Source organism: Numenius arquata, chromosome 5, assembly GCF_964106895.1.
Source record: "Numenius arquata chromosome 5, bNumArq3.hap1.1, whole genome shotgun sequence".
In the NCBI taxonomy this organism is placed as follows: Eukaryota; Metazoa; Chordata; class Aves; order Charadriiformes; family Scolopacidae; genus Numenius; species Numenius arquata.
Window position 1 is genome coordinate 69632578 of NC_133580.1, and position 14933 is coordinate 69647510.

General features: G+C 45.1%; 1 protein-coding gene across 1 annotated transcript; it reads right to left on the reverse strand.

Annotated features, from left to right (window-relative positions):
• Positions 1-8334: 8334 nt before the first annotated feature.
• On the reverse strand, positions 8335-14231 carry JCHAIN (joining chain of multimeric IgA and IgM). The gene is made up of 4 exons (XM_074147666.1): positions 14149-14231; positions 11201-11336; positions 10278-10358; positions 8335-9788 (listed from the first exon to the last, which is right to left on the reverse strand). The coding sequence occupies exons 1-4, from the start codon at positions 14210-14212 to the stop codon at positions 9587-9589; spliced, it is 483 nt and encodes a 160-aa protein (XP_074003767.1). The 5' UTR covers positions 14213-14231; the 3' UTR covers positions 8335-9586.
• Positions 14232-14933: the final 702 nt, after the last annotated feature.

Consider the following 14933-nt stretch of genomic DNA (forward strand, 5'->3'; position numbering starts at 1 on the left):
GAGATTATAGTAAAAAAGCATGTTTTGAAGAATAATGTGATGGGAGGATGTACTCGGTGAAGTCTTTCACGTTGTGATTTTGTGATTTCCCCTTGGAATGATGAGTGTGATTTTACTGAGAGTCTGACAAAACCAGACGTTGCCTTAAACTTGTCAGGGAGGGTGTTTGTTCTTTCGTCAGCACCTTTTTCAGGTCAGTCCACTGAGTGTGCTTGGGCACTTGAAATAAGTACATAAGTACTTATTTCAAAAATAACCTAGATTATGAAAATTACCCGTTCTCTTGAGCAGATCTGTTTTTCACGGTGTTCAATCCACTTTTGAGCAGGCCTTTTTATGCAGAGACAGAGGAGGCAGGCGTCTGCACTCACGGAGTTGAGAGATTTATCCAGACGGAATGTAAAAGGCTGCCTGCCCACCTGCAGATGATCTACTGCTACAGGTCACCACTGAAGGAGGAGGTAAAGTAAGCTAGTAGACAAGTCATTTGCTGTATTTTTATATTCAAGGCATTTGATTTTATTTGTTTATTTATTAAGGCAAAGCAAAGCAAACTGTAAGTTATTTGCTGCTTTTTAGGGTATAGTCTGTTCTAGTCTATCCATGTGTAAACAGGGTTGGAACTAGATGATCTTTAAGGTCCCTTCCAACTCTAACCATTCTATGATTCTATCATCTCTTCCCCATGATTTGCTCCCCTGCTCCAGCATCCGTTGCTTGAGACAGAAAAATGACTCTCTCTCTGCTTTTTTCATGCTGCTCACATCATCCACTGAAGCCATTAATATCTTCCTCTGTCATATAATACAAAATCATAATCATTATAATTTGAGATGCTTTTTAGTGATACCTCCAGTGTCACCCGCCAGTCAGGATTCATAACAACTTCAATGAGTCTGAAATGCCATGGCATTTTGAGTGACAAATAGAGATTTTCACCTTTTTTTCTGGGGCGCAGAAGTGTTTTTTATCATCCAAGCAGCCACCCAGCTCATGGAAGCAGAATGTCTCAACGATAATCCCGTTTCAAATGACAGCCCCGTACTTTCTGTTGGTCTCAAAAGAACATAAAGAGTGGAAAAGGACTTTCCCGAGGTCTTTTTAAAACTGTCTCAGAGCAGGGCTCCGATACCATCAGCCAGTCTGACCTACTGTGAAATTCTCACACTCTGACTGGAAATATTCTGGACTTTAAACACTTTTTTTTCTGTCTCGGGTCAACCTTTGTTGCTGGGAATCTGAGGACATAACCAGCTGTTTTTAGTGCGTGACCTGGGCTTTTTCCATGCTCTGACTCCTGCCTCAGCATTCGTAATATTGAAAATGGTGTGCAAGTTTAGAATTGAAAATAAAATGTCAAAAATTGAGCTGCTTTAAAAAGATGGAAGAGGGAAAATAATTTGCAAAGGAAAAAAAAGAAAAAAGCATGTGCTCTCTGGAAATAGGAACGATTTTCAAGGTTGGATTAGAGAAAAGGCTCTCTAAAAGAATTTTCCAGTGTTGTTCAGAATAAAGAAGAGATGACAGCTATTAGTTCCAGTAGAACTGGAACAAAAGCATTTCTGAAGTAAAAATCTGCATGAACTTGAAGGAAGTCAAAGAGTAGGCCATTCAGAGAGGAAGACCTGAAGGGAACGACGCCAGCTGATGTGATCGCTCTGGATCTGCGGTGCACTGGGTTGGAAGGGACCTTTCAGATCATCGAGTCCAACCACCAACCCAACACTGACAAAACCCATCACTAACCCACGTCCCTCAGCACCACGTCTGCCCGGCTTTTAAATTCCTGTGTAATTCAAATAACTTCTAAACACCTTCAGAAGCCTCTCAGCCCATTTACCAGACTCAGAAAACTGCAGCCCTGCTGGTCCTGCCCTTGCTTGTCTCAGACGTGGTATCAGCAGCTTACGCGATGCTGGTGTTTAAGGTGATCAGTGCCTTTCCTCCAGTTCCCTTACCAGTTCCTCTAGTTCCCTGACCAGTTCGTCCCCGTGCCCATTTTGCACATTTCTGTATACCTTCAGTTCTGCCTTCCCCACCAGTTTTGTTCACCTCCTCCACCTTCGTGTCTCCTGGTTTCAGAGGTTCTTCCCTCCTGCCCATCATCTTGCGCTTGAGAGGCTGCACCAGGACATCCTTTAATCACAGAATGGTTTGGGTGGGAAGGGACCTTAAAGCCCATCCAGTGCCACCCCCTGCCCTGGGCAGGGACACCTCCCACCAAACCAGGTTGCTCCAAGCCCCCTCCAACCTGGCCTTGAACCCCTCCAGGGATGGGGCAGCCACAGCTTCTCTGGGCAACCTGTTCAGGTTGGACTCTGTATCTCCAAGCTCTGGAAAATGAAGGTTGGTTCAGCTGCCGACTCTTCAGTGATTCTCTGAAACTGCCAGGGCTATTTTGCTCGAAATGTTAAGCTAATTGGGTAGCCACAAATGAAATGTGGAGTGGCTGAAAGTGGGAAAAGTTGTGGTCAACCGAAATGAGGCATTTGTGAGGAATGTTGCCGATCTTGAATGTACAGCTTCAAAATATTTTTGTCCTTGAAGCCGTATATATGTATAAAATAAACATGTCTTGAAACAGGAGCTCTATAACATTATCAATTTTTTATTTAAAAACAAACTTTTGAAATGCCAGGATTTTCTGTGAGTTGAAAATGCTGAATTTTGGAAGTCCTTCATACAAATTAAGTCTTTGTTTTATAATCTTTTCTCAGAAGCTGAGCAGCAGCAAACTGCTGGCCAGTGTGGGTAAAAGTGCTTGGAGCTCAACATCCACTTACCCTCTAAATGCACTCCAGTCTTGCTCGTTAGAATACAGCCTTTAACCTCTGCTTAACCTCTGTAATTTGCTTACAGCAGGGAGAAAATGTCTTATACGGACTTTTGAGAAAGCAGGCTGAGGTTCTCGGACTCCCTTAATGGTCAGCGCTGGGTATTCGTGAAAAGAAAAGTCTTGATGTCTTCAGAGATGGTTTTCGCTGCCAAGAGGTTACAGAAACTGCATTATCTGCCAAGCGATTGCCAGGCGCTGGTACAAATGGACATCATAGAGCAGGCAGAGAATCTAATCAGAATTGAAAAGGTAGGAATATACCCAAGATAGCAGAGTATATCACAATGCCTTTATTTCTCAGCCTGTTTACAGGATCATCCCTCTTTTCCCAGTCTCCAGCTCTTCAACTTTCTCTGCTTTGTGCAAGCAAAAGCAAAGCAAGTTCTCGTCTCCAGTGCCACTGGGGACTTTCTGGAATGTGCTTCTTTGGGTGTTGCAGATGGAGAAAAGTGGCCAAATACAGTGGGGTAATTAAGCTTTTTGCTCCTAGTCTTGCTCTACCCGTCTTTTAAATCCCTCCAGGGATGGTGACTCCACCACTCCCCTGGGCAGCCTGGTCCAATGCTTAGTAACGCTTTCAGTGTAGAAATTTTTCCTAATATCCAATCTAAACCTCCCCTGATATCCTGTCATGATTAATAGGGCTCAGCCCACCCAAATGTAAAGCAAGGAATAAGTATCATTATACAGAAATACTGTTAAGTAAGTTTACTTCAGAAAGTGGGGTTTTTTTGGTTGTTTTTTTTTTTCAGGAAAATCATCTGTGTCCAATTGACTATTTAACTGTAAAAGAGCCAGGAGATTTCACCCCCACTCAGTTAGCTGTCAGGAGTCCTCATCACCTCAAGGAGACTGCCCTGCCAGGTTAAGGTAAAAGAGCTCACCTTTAGGTTTGCAAAAAGTCTAATTGTTTTTGTGGGGATGTGTGTGTTTGTGGGGAAGGGTGCCCTTGCTACACAGTAAAAAGGGAGGACGTTGTTCATGCTCTAGAGGGCAGTCCTTCCAAAGGCAAAACTGAGGAGCTGCGTGTGACAATCTAAGGGCTGGAGAGCTGAATGACAAGGGTCACCCCTCTTTTATGACAAATCACTTCCTGGGAGACAAAGGAGTTAAGTTTTGCAGAGAGGACACCTGAGAAGAGCTGGGGGTGTTGGTCAACCGTCAGCTGAACAGGAGCCAGCAGTGTGCCCAGGTGGCCAAGAAGGCCAACAGCATCCTGGTCTGTGTCAGGAACAGCGTGGAGAGTAGGACTCGGGAGGTGATCATACCCCTGGACTGGGCACTGGTGAGGCACCACCTCAAGGGCTGTGTCCAGTTTTGGGCCCCTCACCACAAAAAAGCCATCAAGGGGCTGGAGCGGGTCCAGAGAAGGGCAACGGAGCTGGTGAGGGGTCTGGAGCACAAGTCTTGTGAGGAGCGGCTGAGGGAGCTGGGGGTGTTCAGCCTGGAGAAAAGGAGGCTGAGGGGGGACCTTCTCGCTCTCTCCAACTCCCTGAAAGGAGGGTGTAGCCAGGGGGGGTCGGTCTCTTCTCCCAAGGAACAGGCGATGGGACAAGAGGAAACGGCCTCAAGCTGCGCCAGGGGAGGTTCAGATTGGATATTAGGAAACATTTTTACATGGAAAGAGTTATTCAGCCTTGGAATGGGCTGCCCAGGGAAGTGGTTGAGGCACCATCCCTGGAGGGATTTAAAAGCCGGGTTGACATGGTGCTGAGAGACATGGGTTAGTGATGTTTTTTTATCAGAGTTAGGCTGATGGTTGGACCAGATCTTAAATGTCCCTTCCAACCTGGACAGTTCTATGGTTCTATGATAATCCACCCCATTTTGTCCAGCCCCTCCTGGGAACACACTGCAGATCGTCAAGAGGAGATGTGCTTTCTTGGATAATGAAGAATAACTCTTCCCGCCTTCATTACCAAAGATGCTGGGGAAAATGACTTTGTGTAGCACAGGACGTCAGATTACAGGATCATAAGTTATCGTTTGCTAAAAAACAAGATCACATTCACAAATTTCTTTGAAAAGAAAAAGAAATTAAATCTGAACTAGTTAGAGCTGTTCGCAGTTAAAATATCTATTGGTTGATAAGTTTTCATGAGAGCTGGCCAGATACACACTGCCTGGTTTCTTTCGGCATGTGGAACCTGCACTTAAAGACGAAATTGGAATGTTTTGTTCTAATATACTGTGGAAATTAATTCAGGAGATGGAAGTCACGCAGCTCCAGACACAGCACACAGGCCTTTAAGGAATTCCTGGAAAGAAAGGGCTACAGAAAGCCTCGGGGGAGTCATGAGAACCTGCTGAGGGTGTTGTCCGTGTCCCCACGTTGATGTGCTTGTGGCTATTGCTGGGCTGTCCCAAGGTCCTGGTTGTAAAACCACCTGGATCATGGACCTCCTTTTTCTTCAGTTGTGTCATTTGAGGCTGTTAATCATGCTTTGACCAACTTTGTTTCAGTTCCTTCCGAAAATGCTGGTTGGGGGAAATGACAGTAGAGCTCCAGGGGAGACATCCGAAGCTTGCAAGAAAGCCGCTAAAGAGATGTGACAAAATAAGAGAAGGTTCTTTCATGACCATGAATTAATACAGATTTCTAAATTAATTAATTAATTAATACAGGTTTCTAGATATCTTAGATATCTCTAGATATCTAAAATATCTTCTTATCTTCTTAATAGAAGCTAGTTGCTGAGCTGCTCCTGAAAGAGTATTTTTACATGAGGATAAACTTAAAGGCAGTTTTGAGTTACTTCTGAAATGGCAGGATAGTTCGAAGGTTGGATTTGGACTCCCAAATTCCAGGCACAAACCGCTTAGCAGTGCTTGGACTTGGCTAGAAGGCACCGATGATGTTTTGTGCTGTAACATGCTGCCTTAGTCCAACAAAGTAGTGTTTTTTAAGCATTCACGTTGTGCTTACTGCTTTACAGAATATAAAGAAGTGCTCTCTGAATTCTCTAAGGTGTAACTGGCTGCAATCCATACACCTATGGAAAACATGAAACCTCCCACCGGGAGTGGACAAAGCAGCGCTCTTCTGCAGAAAGATCCCATCATGAACACACCTTGCACTGACGAGAGCAGACTTAATCTAGTGAGGCCACTAAAAATCATAGCCTGTTACCTGTTACTACATCAAAAATACCTCATAAAGGCAGCTGAAGCCTTTGCAGCGCAGGAACTGGGCTGTCCCATAGCCCTTTGGCCTATTTGTGAGTTAAGCTGCAGCTTTGCCTGGTTTACCTTATGGTCTTAAGCTGCTTTCTTTGCTGAATTCCCCACTGTAAAACAGTGTCTTCGAGCTCAAGGATTTGTTTTGCTCAGCTTCGATGTGTGCTGTAGTTTCTGCTGCTAATTAAAACTTTTTTTGTCAAACTGGAAACTGGGTTATGAGGAGAGATTTCCATGCTTTAAAAAGGACTTCTAAAAAAAACTAGTGAGAAATCCTTCTTTAACTCAATATTGCATAAGCAATCAAACAGTATTTGGACAAGGAGGACAGACCTGGGAAGAATTAAGTCTAGAAGTAGTCTGTGAGGAGATAAAATAGAAATGCATTCCTGCAAGTCTGAGACAAAATTAATTTAGCTTAAATGCACTAAGATGAACTACTCAAGACACATCAAGTGCAGCTAAAGAACCAGTTGAGTTATTGTAGTGATAGGACAAGGGGTAATGGTTTTAAATTGAAAGAGGGGAGATTTAGATTAGATACTGGAAAGAACTTCTTTGGTGTGAGGGTGGTGAGAGCCTGGCCCAGGTTGCCCAGAGAAGCTGTGGCTGCCCCATCCCTGGAGGGGTTCAAGGCCAGGTTGGAGGGGGCTTGGAGCAACCTGGTCTGGTGGGAGGTGTCCCTGCCCAGGGCAGGGGGTGGCACTGGGTGGGCTTTAAGGTCCCTTCCCACCCAAACCATTCTGTGATTCTATGATTCTTTAACCAACCTGACCTGTGAAGAAAAAGCTGGAGCTGGTAGGAGAGTATTGCAAGCCCAAGTGGGAAGCCTGGTCCCACCACTGTCACTTAGAGAACGAAATAGAGGAGTTCATGCCAAGGGAGGCATTTTTAACTCGACATCAGGACTCACCAGAAAATTCCCCTTTGAAGCAGTGACCACACAGTCTGAGAAACATGAGCTTTCAAAGCAGGACAGGGTTTTGTGGGCACATCTAAGACAACCCCCATCAATGGGAATTTCTTTTGTCCATCAGCACCTCTTCCCCTGGCTTGAAGGTCCCAGAATTCCCCCAGTACACTCTCAGGGATATGCAGACCTCACTTGCTCCTACTTTACTGTCCTGGTCTTTCAAGTAAGGATTCAGAGCCTGATTTAACTTGCTTTGAGTTATTTAAAACCTGGCTGACGCAACCCAGTACCGAGGGCTTGGTGAGGGGAATGAATCCTGCTTTATAATAAGCTGAACAGCACACGGGGACTTTGCCGAACACTTCTTCTTATTTGCCAGTGGCTGTTTGCTCTGCCCAAGATGGTCTAAGCAAGTACTTGTTCGTGGCTACTTGGAGCACAGTCTGCGCTTTGATTTCTTCCCTCCTGAAGGCCTCTCATGAGCATTGCTGGCCTCCCAAGATGTGCTGCAGGGTGGTTTCCAGCCCCGTTGTGAGTAAGTGTGAATCTACTGTTGGGTTTACAACAGGACGCACAAACAAATGTGGGAACTTCACGCTTAGGCAGGTGGTCCCAGAGCAGAGGCAGAGCCCCAAGGACTGACGAGCTCCTGGGGCTGTAACCCAAAGAGCAGTGTGGGGAGATGAAACGCAGCCTCACCACAACTTACCAACTTCTAACATCACAGCACTCTGGGGCTGGTGAACACCAGGACTTGGAAGACAAAATTCAGTGAGCTTAGTACCCAACCGCTGAAATACTTAGAGCCGTGTCAGTACATGGCAGGAGTCACGTCCCTCCCTTTGCATTTTCATTTCTTTGAATTGGCTTTTTGCATGAAGGGGGGAAAAAAAAAAAAGACATTTTTCGGAGTCCATTTTCCATAACTCTGATGTGACATCAGAATAATTTATATCTCAGTCCTCTTTACTCTTTCGCTCTTCAAAATTCCCCCCCCCCACAAGACTTTTTTTCTTTAGGACAGCCACCTTGCATACTAATGACTAGCCCCCGACGTGCCTGTCTTAAAGGCACTTTCTTCAGCGGTGAGGTAAAACATCTGATCTGGGGCTTGCAATTCCAAGACCCATTTAGGGGATGTTTGGATTTTTAAACTCCGATCCTGCACTGACTCACAGGGCCCTGAAGCAGCTCAGTGATCCTAAAATCACCAACCGGTTCAGCCTCAATCTGTCATCGTTTCTGCGGGTGCTTCATAATATTTCCATCCCAGTATTTCAGGAGGCTTTGCCTGTAAGTAGTTATTTAGGGAGAGCTTCTTACTTCGCGGTGAAAGAGGAAAGAATATGATTATAGACTTGGCTTTTTCTGACGAGTTCTTATTGAACTGGAACATAACACACAGACTGCTGCAGAAAAACTTTTATTTAATATTTCGCTAACAAGGCTACAGTTATGGGAATAAGGGGGTTTTTTTGCTGTTTTATTATTCCAATTACGTGTGAAGCCAGATAAGGACTTTTCAGAACAGCTAAAGGTTTTACAATCACCTTCCGACAACAGTGAGAAACATAGCAGCCACCCCAGATGTAATGCTGGGCACCTCGTGCGCTCGTATACAGGATGTCTCCATGGGCAATCCCCGGTGCAAGGCATTGAAATGTAAGGAGAGGTACAGAATCACCTCCTTGATTTGGCAAGGGTTTCTGGTACAAAGGAAAAAAGACTACTGGTGTGAAAGAAGGACTGAATCCCTCGCTAGGGTCCTGCTCTAGCAGCGGAGTCACCTTCACAGAATTACTTGAAGCTTAATGCAGAAAAAAAATAATAAATTTGAGCCAACCTGGGTTGCTTTTTTTTTTTTTTTTTTTCATCAACGGAACTGGGAGCAGAGTTGGGAGAAGGCAGCAATATCAGCTCATAAGCATGGAATACCTAACATGTCCTAGAAGAGATTGCTGTTCCTGGCACAGCTGAGGTCCTGGCAGCTTTGCAGAACACTTCAGGGTAGCGGCATCTTTTAATCTTTCTCTAAATGTACCTGAAAACTAGAAGCTTGCGATTGTCAAAGTGCTGGAAGGGTCTAGAATGCCCAAGTGTAAAATAACTTTGAAGTCTGAATTTTTGGTCTCATCCTTCATCTTTTCTCTCAAATATGAGTGTAAAACAGCCTTTGAATAACGGCACAAATTCTGCTAATGTAATCGAAGGGTTTTGTATAAAGGTTGTGCAGAGGAACGGATTGCTCAGGGAGGGAAGTACACGGACATTCCTGCTGATGTCCAGATGCTCAGATGAAGACCAATTGAAGATGGACAAAAAGACAGGTTCCCCAGGGTTGTAAATGACTGCAGTTCCCTCAACTTCAAGGGAATTACTGATTTACACCTACTGAGGATCTGGTCTATGCAGTGATAATGTCTGAGACATAATAATGGCATTGCAGATGGATGCTGGGGATATGAGAAGAGAGTCTATGACAACCACTAGCTGCTCTTGGGAGGTGGCACTGGTTTGCTGTTGAAAAAAATAGGGATGCAAGTTGGCATTACTCTGGGAGCTGGTATCTTGGGCACTGTCGTCAGGTACTAGGGTGCTATACAGGTATTTTTGATGGGAACACTGACCACACCAAGGCATTAGTACGGCCGTGGATGGGGCTAATCGGCATAGCAGGAAGCTGGCGTCAGAACTGCTGGAACTTTTCTTATCTCGCCATGGTAGAGGAGCGGGGAGGTCGTGGTGTAGCACTTTTCCCTGTCGTAGGTGTAGCAGGTCTCAGGCTCGTCGCAGAAGTTGCTCTGCTGGGCCTGGTATATCTCACCACCCAGCTCAACTTCTACGGGATCGCATTTTCTGCAGCTAGAAGAGATGGAGAATAGAGTAAGTGCTAGGAGTTGTGACGGAAAGATGCCCCTGGTAAACCCCAAATCTTCCTTGCTGATCCCCAGATGTAGGTAGGAGAGTACTCTGGCGTTTCTGGGTTTATACACAGGAACTCCCAGCCAGGTGCTTTTGGTGTTGTCAAACTGCTGCTGGCAAAACGTCCCCAAAAGAGAGGGTTAAATGCGTAATTTGCTGATATTTTAGACATTTGAGAGACATCTGACTCCATGAACAGGAGTCAGAATGAAACATTTCCCGTAAATGTAAGACCTTTTTTTGTGAATTAATCACAGAGATAATTTCTTGGCTTGCAAGAGAATATGAGAGCTACGCTCTGGGAAGAGTTTCCTCTGTGACCCTGCCTCACCTTCTCTACTGGCCTTCAAGCATGGTTTTGAGCTGCTGGGCAATCCTGCAGGGGAGGTCAGGTCTTAGGAAATGAACTTAGTAAATAAAATTACTTACAGTTCAGTCATGCGGTAGACAAAAGTGGTTCTGAGTGGGGACAGGGGGTCAGAGATGTTCTCACGAGCCTTCAGGGGGACTCTGCAAAGGAGGGAAGAGAAGCGCTCTCATGAAAACTGCTTATTAAACAGGGGGCTACTCTGCTGTGAGCAATTCTCAGCTCTCAGCTTGTTCTCCAGGTTATTTCCATTCCCACCCTTCTCCATAGCAGAGCCCAGGAACAGCAGACCTTGGCCCTTCTGTGCCCCCAAAGGCAACAACCCTCGCCAAGAGGACTGAAAGTGCCACTTTCAGCTGGTAATCTTTTGTCTTTTTTAAACTCTGAGCTGGCAGGTGCCTGAGACACTTGCATGATGTAGACAGAGAGGTTTAATTAGTGTTTCTCCTGTTGTGAGCTCTACCAGAACTCCTGCAGCTCTGAGTTCATGTTTCCAAGAGAGACGCACACAGTTCTGTGAGGTTTGTGTGAATAAAGAGGACACGGTCCTACTCTTGAACTGAGATCTGCCTCATAGATTAACCCTTTCTGATAGTTTAGGCATTAATTAGTTTCCCCAACATATAAAATAGCAGCCTTGGCTTGCTAACAGATTGGTAAATGAGTCCAGTGTCGTGGGCCCAGTTTGGTTTCAGATTAGATCAACTGTAGAAATGTTACGCTCGACTTCCCCAGCCTATTTTGTAAAGTTACCACTGGACCGCCTAAAAACATGGAGATGCTTTTTGTATCTGAGGGGACAAACACCAGATAGCTTCATGTGAGCTAGAAAAACATGAAGCAAAAGGGAAATATTCCAGAAAGCAGCCCACGGAAAAAACAGCTCTCTTCATCAATGCCAGGATGTGGGAAATAATGTAAAGAAAAAGGAACTCCTGTAACACTTCACCTCCTGTTCACCATGTAATACTCATCTGCCACTTACAGGATGCGTATGTTTCTCTCCAGGATTTCTTCACCGGGATTGTCCTTGGAGGGGACAAACCTTGAGGTCACCGTTACGCACTGACATTTGTTGTTGACCAGCACGTACTCGTCATCATCAGAGTTCCGGGGATAACCTGCAAGCACAGGATACGCAGTCCCACAGTCAATAAGGAAAACCTCAAAGCCTGCTCTAGCAGAAAGCCGAGTGATGAGAATGCCAAGGGAGGGACGAAAATGCAAGGATTTCTCATGAAATGGGAAGAAATTCCCCTCGCAAGCCTCGAGCTACACTACTGTAGCAGCCCAAACCCTAGTTTGGATCTGGCCTCTAAATGGATGTCTCTGACCTGGCCAGTGTGGCAGATGTGAGAGTTTTCCTTGCGTGGTACGTTGTCCTTCAGGTCCCTGCAGGAACAGAAGCCAAAAAGCACTACAGGACCCAGCAAGAAGGCAGCCAGGTGACCTGGCAGCGAAAGGTAAGTGGCCCTTATAATAACTGAAGCTTGCAGGGAAAACTCCAGTCCTGATTCTTTGGTCTTCTGTCTATACTGAAGCTGAGTTTGGCAGCTGAGGAGCTTATTCAAATAGAGAAGAACCAGCGTGGCTACGTCTCCTGTACTTTTAGCATGTTACTCAGTATGAAACTGGGTGAAAACAGGGTAAAACATCCCATCTGTCCCCCAGAGGCTTTTTGAATGTTCCTGGTGGCATGCACCGCCTACTTACTGAGCAAGTAGATGGATTTGAAATAGCTTGATAGATCTGAAACTTGAAAATTTTTCTTTGCTAGTTGGTTTTCCGCAACCCAGAGCCTCTGATCTCTTCACCTGTAACAAGCCAGCCTTGCTTTTATACGCACACAGAGTCACACCTTTCTTAACTAACTAGTTCTTTTTACATCCCTCTGTGTTTCTAAATGCTGCTAAAATCGAGTTCACAGCCACTGCTTTGCAGCATCACTCTTTCTACAGCACCTTCAGCCTGTTTAGAGGTACCAAACCCAGGGATCCAGGAGCAGCACATAGGCTCCGAGTTGTGCTGTAAATTTGCTGATTTTTAGCTGCTTAACTGTCACATCAAGCTGTCTGCAAGACCAAAGAAGGACAGTGTTGATTGCCAGAGCCCTTAAATATCTATTCCATACAAGGTACTGAAAATAGCATTCCGGGTTTTCTACCTCAGGCTTCTTGGAACATCCTTCCTGCCCCTACAATATGCTGCTCTCATCTGCTTCCATTCCACTGGGTTATTTGCTGAGATCTTTACAGGCCCCATAACTGGTAAAAAAGGCACCAAAACTGTATAAAGTGATGCCCTGGAGTGACCCTACAATTCACCTGCTGGATACGAACACTGTTTCTGTGACAACTGCCAGCAGAATACCTTCTGGAAAAGGTTCGCTGTGGAGTTTCTTGATCAGGAAGGAAATTACTTCGCTCCCTTGCTTGGGGCAGTGGAGCAAGCGACTACAGGTCTATAGGACTTGCCCTTTTTTCTGCCTCTTCAGTCTCTGCCTCCTTAAATCTTGGTCTTTCTTTTTTTCTTATAGAAATTCTCAGGCTTCTTGTCCTTCACATACAGTTTCCTCCAATGTCTGTCACTGTCTCCTATGTAACGTTGTGTGCAATTCTTTCTAAGCCCTTAATCCAAAGCCAATATTCAAGTCAGATCCTATTTGCTTTGGGATTTGTCCCAAAACCTTTGGGAGGAGGCTTTAATTCATCTTATAAAATTATATCAATATACTCTTTTATGAATCTGCAGGGATTTTTTTGACTGTACTCTGAAAAATATTGTCCTGATTTAATTCCTTGTGTAATACTCTTGGCTTCATTAACCTTAAAATTTCCAGGTACTCAATTTATATTTTTTTTTTTAAAGTAAAATTACAATGCTGCAAAAAATAAAGTTTTATCAGCGATATTTCCATGTATCACCCAGTCAAGTCCCTTTGGGGAGAAGGTAGTTAAATATAAAATTTTCTAATCCCCTTCTAAACGTCTGCAGGTTGGATTTTCTGGCGCATGATTTGCTGCAAACATGGTGTTCCCTCCCTCCTCAACACTCAGATTATTTTAACAAAATTTCTCATCTTCCACTGTGGGGTTGTCCCGTAAAACACTGTAAAGCCCAGCAAAACTCAGCTGCAGCAAACGCCTTCCAAAAATATCTGTTCAAACTCGGCTGCAGGTGCAAGTGGCTACTTTAATAAAGCAGGAAGAGGCTCAATTAGCCCCAAAATGCATTCATTTCAATGTAATTAGTAAAAACAACAGTCTTGTAGGTGCATGTAACTCAAATTTTACTTCCCCTCTAAGCTGCTTATGTGTATGTGTATATATATATCTTAAGCTATGCATATGAGTGGGGAAAACCAGAGCGGGCTCCGTGTTGAACTAACACAGTATTTCTCAACGTTTTCTGCCTTTTCAGCTCAGGGATTATACAGCTGGTCGCTTTTCAGAGGAAGCAGGACTTTTCCAAGGACCTGCTTCGGTCTAAATCAAGAGTCTCCAATAAATTCAGCAGAGTTACACGATAAACTCCAGCTTAATCAGAAATAAGTTGGCCGTAGCCATATGGCAGGGTTACCAGGCAGATGTTTAGAAGCCTTGAAATCTAGCAGGTAAGAGCCTTGCGAGCTTCCGAGCACAGCAGAAAAGCAAGCGTGCCTGTTTATGGCTTGTTGCTTCAGAAAACTGATCAAAAACAGCTAAGCAAAGTCTTAAATTTGCAGCTTAAATTCGCCTCCAGGCAGCAGTTAAAACCACAGGGCTCTACGGTGCAGAAAGACACTGAGGTGTCCGAGCGCCACTGAAGTGTGACAGCTTGAGCAGGCTTTGAGGTTCCCTTTTTTTTTTTTTTTGGCTGTTAAAATTATTAATGGCCAATTAACACAACCCCCGTCACTGATATCTGAAGCCGTTTTCTTCGTTTCTCCCCTACCTGTCACCAGGATGAAGCCCAAGGAGACGGCCAAGGCCACGCACAGCAACAAAGAGCTCCTCATCTTGCCTTCCTTTCTTTTGAAGAACGCCAGCGGAGAGCCGGTGTCTGCCTATAAGGGTGTGTGCAAATGATACGGCTCTTTGTTTCCTAAAATAAACAGCCCGGCACCGACACGGTGGAAAATGTGGCCGGGGACTGAAACCAGGCAGGTTTGGTGCGCAGAGACCTCTGGCTTTCAGAGGTGAAGGGGGGCAGGAGGGGGTTGCACTATTACTGTGAATTTTTACTCTGTTCGTGGCCAACAAGCAATAAAGCCAAGCGCCAAAACCACCCTGGTCTTTAAGGGACACCTTGGGATCAGGGACAGTGGCCCTCTCCCACCTGGAGACGAGGAGCGTAAGGGATGAGAGTATCCAGGGAGCCAGAAGTCATAGCTCTGGCTCCTAGTTTTGAGAAATCAGACTTAAAGATCACTCGACCCACACCGTAAAAACACTTCAGGCTTCACAGTCAGACTCCTGTTTGCATCAGGTTCTCTGCAAACGTGTATTAAAGGGCTCGACCTGCCCCCAAAGAGCCGGCAGTCAAAGCAGATGAGATGAGGGAGGGGAGGGGTAAAAGAAGCATAAAGCAACAGCAAAAACGAATCGGAGCTCTTCCTCCAGCTCTGCTCACTCAGTGGAGGAATTTCTTTCCTTATGAATGGAAAAGGGGCTCCATGGGATTTGTGGTGCGTGAAAGGCTGAGTCAGGTCCCAGGTGAACTTGTCTGGGCAAGGAGAC